Raw genomic sequence first — 7327 nt, 5'->3', positions numbered from 1 at the left:
TATATATAAAAAAAAAAACACACTTACTTTCTTCTTTTTTGCTTAGTATGGCGGGCAGGTTGTAAATCTAGAGAAAGTTCACAAAATCATTATTATGTTAAGGAACGTCGGGTTAAAATTGAAAAAGAAAAACTCCCAGAAAGAACAGAATTCTGTTTTTCCCAGAGGGCCTGTGAAGCGGACTGTCCTATTATTAGCACAAGTGGACAGTGAGGTCATGGTTTCTCAAAAAAAAAAGGAGCTGAACCCTCCAGACGAGGGTGCCAGCCGGCCTCACAGTGAATATTTCAAAGACAAACAGGCAAGAGTTTCTCACCGGCTCCTTGCCATCCATGGCCTCCAGCCACAATCTTCTGTTGGGCTCGGAGAGTGCCTGCAGTGTCATAACGCCATGCCTGGAAAGATTTCAGAGAAAAGCTGCTCTCAGTCTGATCGCATTGCCTCGGGGGCCCCTGGACAGACCTTGTTTACATTGGCTGAGACCACTATAAAAGGACTAGTGCGACTAAAATAGCTCATGTGCAAATGCTTGACTTCAAACTGTGCCCTCGCTTGGCTCGGTGCTTCCCATTCCACTCCCAGTTAAACGCTACATGTGCTTGAGATTAAAGTGATTTGTTTTGATTTTTTCTTTTGGGGGGGCACCCAACATGCAGAGACACCTTAACATTTGTTCCTCACCTCACTCGCGTGATACATAGCTTGAAACTGTGCATTAAACCTGCAGTTGATACACAGCACCACTAACATTATCTGATGACACTGGCAAACAAAAACAAACCCCCACCCGGTAGTGATAGTTAGTACTAGCATGGAGCCATGTCACGTGGCATGTGTTTTGCGATTAATGGGTAACATTAACCAAATTTTCAGCGTTAACCTCTAGTGGCATCTCGCCATGCAGATAGTTTTGCTTTAATTGAACCAAGTTTTGAGATATCTTGCTCGGACATTAATGCGTCCAACCTTGAATACAGAGGAGGGAATTTGATTTCTGATGCTCACAAGATTGAAAACATTTCAAAGATTCAACAGCGACACCTCGACCCCCGTGTGTGGAGTACTTGGGATACTCTATTTAGAGAGACACGTTGCTGGTGAATTTATTTAATTACATTTTTTTTCATTGCCATGAGCACCACAGATTAAATTCTATTCACTTGCGTAACTCTGTGCAAATAAAATAAAACCATTTGCATGGCTGAATACCCCCTTTTAGTCATTTGTGTGAACCAACCCTTTAAAGAGGAGTTTGTGAGAGGGCTTGCCAGAATGCGGCGGGGCTGTATAGGTGTACCAGCATGTTTATTATAATGAGGATGAATGGATGAGCTTGAAGCCGACTGGAGCTTGGCCCACATCGTCCTTGCGGTTGGAACAAGCACCTTGGGACCATCGCCCGTTTATGATAAATGAGTTGTCCTGCAAATAAACTGCAGTTATTGTCCATGCTCAGCAACACCACGCCAAGGGTGAGCAGTGCTGGCCCTGCCGGCGCTGTGCAACAATAACACACGGGGGATGAGCTAGCTCTATATTCTGGAGCACGCGTCCCGATAATGAGCTCATGCCAAGCTCTCATAACTCGGATCAATCCGGCCACTGTTCATCAGCGGGCGAATTCTCTCCAAGGTGTTTGATCTTTGGCCAAACCCTTATCCCAGTCCCCAAGTTTACCCCGGTAAACACAAATCAGGTATGAATGTTCCCACACGGCTAAGAGATTTCAAACTTCTTAAGAGAGGCAAAATGATCGATTGATTCCCGGGATGACGTAAATCAAATGTGTTATTTGAGTAATTGCAGGCAACTGGAAATCATTTAAGAATATGTCTGTGTTCTCAAGCCCATGTTGACCAAGTGATTTTGTGAAGACGGCAGTATTTCATCAAAGGGTTTGGATTAGAGATTGAGCAGGTGACACGGTTAGCAGCGCACACATGCAGCACATGCAACTGCTCTGAGAGGGCAGCACTGGTCAGTTCACATACCGGACTTTACAGAAAAACTGAAGCGGCCTGAAAAGAGTTCCACGATAGATGTCATTTCTACATTGACATGAACACAGAGAAAAGACGGACTGGGTAAATATGGATGTCGTGGACACACAACAAACAAGAGCCTGGGAGGGAGGGGGGACTTGAGGGACGTGCAGGAGACAAACAGAGCTGAAAACATCTGGTAAACAGGGTCTCTTTGAAGATGTTAATCAAACCTGAACGGTTCTTGCAATGCTGAGTACTCCCATGATAATCTAGCTTAATTGCCTGTATATCAATTGGGTTCAATCGGACAAAAAATGCATGAGAGCAAGAAATTCCCACGTGCACTTCCTCGATCTTCAAATTGGTTAGTTGTAACCCCATGTCACCCCATGATTCCATGGGGTGACTTTTGCTTTGATAGAGAGTTATATGCAAACACATTGGTATGTTTCAACCATATTTTCCCAAGTTTTGTGTCTAAGTGACTCATGGGAACAAACATTGTTTTGCACCGGCAGCTGCCAATCAAACCGAGAGGGCAATTGCGCAGCGTCCATGTAAGGTTAACCACTAAAAGTGCTCGTTTATGCCACTGAGAGGCTCAGATTGTAATACAAGGGTAGAATGACAAGATTGACACTTTAGACAACGAAGCCTCAAAAGCTACATTTTGGCGGGGGGGGGGGGGGTGCACGAAAATATCATTTAATGGTGTACGAACGGCCGGCAGTTTTACATTATTCAAAATGCAAATCATTTATTCACAAATATGAATAATGAGTGTGAGAGGTTTGCACGAAGCGAGTCTGTCTGCACGTCTGTGAGTGTGTGTGTGTGTGTGTGTGTGGGAGGAGGGGATGTAATGGACGTAAATGACGGTGCCATCTACAGCTCTCTCGCCCTCAATACTGGACCAATATCAGAAATTGTTGTCCCTCTTAATCAAGTTAGACACAAAAACATGGAGAAATAGGGTCCAGGTTGAAACACACCAAAGTTACCCTCTAACGTCAAAATGTATACTTGGTAACTGTCATTATTTATACCAGCAGCATGCTGATCTGTTATGTTTTCTCCAATACCCTGATCTAACTAGTGATGGAAAACAAATGTCGACATGCTGGAGGCGGTGGTAATTAATATGTTTTCAGTCCATGTAAGTGGCAAGACATTTTTGGGAACACGTGTACGATCCGAACAATCACAGACCTCTCCAGCACTTCAATATCAAAGCAGAAACGCTTGTCGATGGAGTCCGTTTTCCTCCGAATGCAGGACTTGAGCTTGAACAACTCCGGCTGGTTAAGGACAAGACCGTTCTGAAAAAACAAACACACCATCCATCGATGAAAAAAACAAACAAATTCGAATGCACTCGTGAAGCCTTCATCTTCAATTCTTCCCGTTATGCACGTCTAAAAACAGTAATACAATCAGACTCTTGGTGGATCTAATACACAATGACATAATTATAACTTGATTATTTGATCTATATGAAGTCTCGGGAAGCTTTCACTCACATTTAAGTGCACATGCTTGTAAATGAAGCGAATCTGTTCAGTTGATCGTGTACAAAACAAGACACCCACACTCTCTCTCTGTAACGAGGCTATTTTCATTCCTTAAGTCCCCTTTCTTGTTATTTGTGTATTTTGTTATCTTTGAACCATTTTTGTCCACCTTGAGCTAACAAGTTTTTTATTTTCTGTTCCCAAGTCGCAGTCCTGTCATCTTGATTTATTTCCCCCCCCCCTCTGGGTGAGGCATCCATATAAGCCCCAAGGGAGTTCTTTGCATCGCCCACAGAGACAGCTCTTGCTCAGTGATTTGTACGTGCAACTAAACTGAACTAAAACTAAAACTAAACTACCTGCTTCGCGGCCGATTTACTTTCAGTGTTGCTCATGCTGAAGGTCTTGCTGCCTTTCTCGTATGTGCAGTAGTGACGCGTCCAAGTGCATCCCAGGGGACCTAGGACAGAGACACGAAGACACAAGGGCTTGAGACAAAATATTTCTCTCTGAATCACAGGCTTCTGGGCAGACTTCTGAAAATCAATTTGCAATTAAAGTGTGATGAATCAAATGTTGTCTAGCACTGCTGATAAACCCCCCCCCCCCCACCACCTCGTGTTTGATAGCACATCAAAGTGAATCGGTAAACAGGATGAATTATGAGCTCTGTGTGAGAGGATCTCCTGTAGAGGCCTGGGAAAGCTCCAGACATGTTTATGGTGATGGATGTAAAACCATGCACTTATAAGTGAGGTCTGAAGGGGGGGGGGGGGGGGGGGGGGGGCTGACTGGCTGGAAAGAACTCACGTTTCTCCTGGACGTACAGGAAGCCCTCCATCGTCCACTGGCCTGGGGGTTTATAGTCCTGATCTGCAGACCTTATCCTCTTCATCAGCTTCTCCACTTCCTGCTTAGTGCTCACAAAGTTGTTTCGGGTCTGCGCAGGATTGGATTGTAATTGCATTAGCGGAGGAAGTCTTGTGTGACTTCATTTTTTTTTTTTTTCCTGCAGTTTCTCATCTCAAGTGCCCTTACTTTGCCTGCATCAAGGCTCAACAAAGCAAAAACACGTCAACCGCTGATAAATGCTTCACATTTGTGCTCCGGCGTGAGGACACCTGGGGGAAAGTACCCAATGGCAAACTGTTTGGAACTACAAGATGCAGCATCTAATTCAAATACACTGTGTCTATATTGGAGGAATACACTTGAGGTCGTCCAAATGAACGACTCTTTTCTATTTTTATTTAAAAAGGTCAGTGTGAGGCTGTCTCATATATCCCCTTACTAGAGAGACAGCCTCACCTTGTCCACCTCCTATTAGAGCCCTCTGCATCTGAGGACATGGAGAGAGGGTCACGGGAGTGGAAATTGTCGGGGCAACGGCGCTGACATTTCGGGTCAGAGAGAAATTTGAGCCCTCGGGCTGCGAGCGGTGAGGTCATGGTGATGGAAAGGAGAGGGCACGGCAGCAGCTGTAGTTTTACACCCAGTTCTACCTCTTTATTTTTCTTCTTCTTCTTCTTGACACAGTACCATTAAATGGCCTGCAGTAACTGCCTGCAATACAACACTCTGAAAATATTGATCCTCAGTGCAAGCGCAGAATCTCATTTAATCGCGCGTCTATCCATTTGTGAAAACTCCTGCTTGTTATATCGGGGGGTATGATAAGCTGCAGAATCTGATTACGTGGCCGGTTGCCTTTGTGTGCAACCCCCCGAGGTGTTGAGACTTACGTTCTGTAGGTTGAACTGGAGCTGCTGTTTGTACGGCTCAAACTCGTGAGCCAGCTCGTATCCTTCATGGTAGAACGTGAACAAGCCCTGAAGAAAGGCCAGGAGCTGGAGAGGAACGATGAGTAGAGGTGATTTAGAGAGTTAATATAGAGCTTGATTACCAATTCCCAGCAGAGAGCACATTTCAAAAAAAGGTACAATGCGACATAAAATGTTCCATTCTGAACACCCAAAATGATTATCACCACTATAATCACACAATTATCATTCAGTCTCTCTAAAGCATGGAGAGTTCAGTCTGTACTGATTGTTATTTTTAAACTCTGGATTTAATTACAATATGATCATAATAATGTCGCCTAAAACGTGCACAATTTGCTTTAATGCTGTGCTGTCAATCAATTTGTCAGAGTAAATGTCACACTGTGCAGATCCACTTTTGAAGTAAAACTCTAAGTATAATGCACATGTTGCATTGTACAGTTGAAAAGCAATTAATTTCTTATGAAACTTATTGTACTTTGAAGAAAAATTTATTTGCAGATCTGACGAAAACTTTATATACCGTACATAAGATAAACAAAAGAACATGAAAGTTTTTCAAAAATTGTGGTTCTTTATGTCTGACAGATATTGATCTTATTTTCTGTATGTGTGTGCGTGTGTGTGGGGGAAGCACTGGCAGTATTGTTGGGGGAAAAAGCTGATCCCATCTCTAGCGTGGAGGATCCCACAAACACGGAGCTGCTCTCAGACAACTCCTCAGACACAACCACTGATTTTTATTTCCTAGGATGAGGTGTGGGACTGGGTATATGTTCAAGGATGAACCATCTTATCAGCGCCCAGATTCATCACTGGCAAGGTTGAGCCTTGTCATTTCTTCCCCACCACTACCTGGGGCCTGGAGATTTACATTTCTGGCCCGGGTTCTGGGTGAGCTGCCAGCGGGTGCAAACAAATACCAAGGTTGTTTTTTTAAACATTCACTTTGCTCCCATCTCACATTTCCAGACATTTAACACCCAGAGAACTTAATGTTTCCTGGTAACTCCTCTGCTAAAGATGTTAGAATTGATTCCACATATCTGGAGGCTTTGATTTGCACTCTGTCTTGTTTTGCTTGACAATAACCACTTGATCTAATTTTACCCACTACCTTCCCCGGATGGATTCGACTTTATTACAGAGAATTTGTAATGAAGATGCCAAATGTGTGGAATATACAAGTGTATATATATATCTACCTGAGATATGCATCACTGTGCCAGACACTTAAAACACCACTTCCATCACTAATCTTTTATCTACATTTAGTTTTGTTTTTTTTAAAAACAGGTAAAGCAATTAGTGCATCTTCAATATGCATTCAGCACTAACTGAGCACAGAAATATGCAAAAATGATACTTTTCTTACCGGCTCAACAAACTCAAATTTCTTCTTTTCTTGCACTTCTTGTATTTTGAAAACATACTCGAGGGACGCGTCATAGAAGAGTTGCCTCTCCTTATCAATCTGCGTGTCAGCCTGAGAATGAGCAAACAAACCGGGGCGGGGTTAGTGCCACAACAAAGACGCGGGTCGAAACGAGAGAGCACTGTGTGGACAGGGAGTCATTCCCCACCTGGAGACTTTGTGTGCTGGGGGAAGTGCGACAGAACAGTGCGCAAACAATGGCTTTATTCTTTTTTTGGGAGACACTCATCCATAAAAACCGCATTATTCAAAGACATGTTTGGAGATCAGGAACATTTGTTTGGGTTTTTACCTCCTGCAGATATGCCTCCTTCTTTTTGGACGATAAGTTGAGGTGCCTCTCAAGCGTGGAGTAGTATTTCTCCGTCTCCTTATCGAATTTCTTCTTCCCCTCCTAAACACGGTCCACAGGACAGGACACATGAAAAGGCTTAAGCACTAGCACAAAAAAAAAAAAAAGTGTCATGTAGTGCTTGGAATCTGATGTGGGTGTGCGTGTCTGTACTGCCACTAGGTGGGGGTGGAGGTACGTTTTCACACGCCATTCGCCACATGTCACTTAAAATTCCTGACAATAGATTATCATGGGTCATAAAAAGGGCATACGACTGT

At 43.6% G+C, this 7327-nt stretch overlaps 1 protein-coding gene across 1 annotated transcript; it reads right to left on the bottom strand.

Annotated features, from left to right (window-relative positions):
• Window positions 1-27: 27 nt before the first annotated feature.
• On the bottom strand, window positions 28-5231 carry LOC116378155 (rho GTPase-activating protein 42-like; the record flags this gene model as incomplete). Its single annotated transcript, XM_031839975.1, has 6 exons — window positions 4307-5231; window positions 3856-3956; window positions 3195-3304; window positions 1992-2048; window positions 317-395; window positions 28-67 (listed from the first exon to the last, which is right to left on the bottom strand). Coding segments are annotated over exons 1-6 (544 nt in total), but the record flags the coding sequence as incomplete, so codon positions are not given.
• Window positions 5232-7327: the final 2096 nt, after the last annotated feature.

The sequence above is a fragment of the Anarrhichthys ocellatus genome, unplaced genomic scaffold, assembly GCF_004355925.1.
Source record: "Anarrhichthys ocellatus isolate YVR2014 unplaced genomic scaffold, GSC_Weel_1.0 scaffold2127, whole genome shotgun sequence".
Classification (NCBI taxonomy): Eukaryota; Metazoa; Chordata; class Actinopteri; order Perciformes; family Anarhichadidae; genus Anarrhichthys; species Anarrhichthys ocellatus.
The sequence above is the reverse complement of the archived record's forward strand: the minus strand, read 5'-3'. Positions and strand labels throughout refer to the sequence as shown.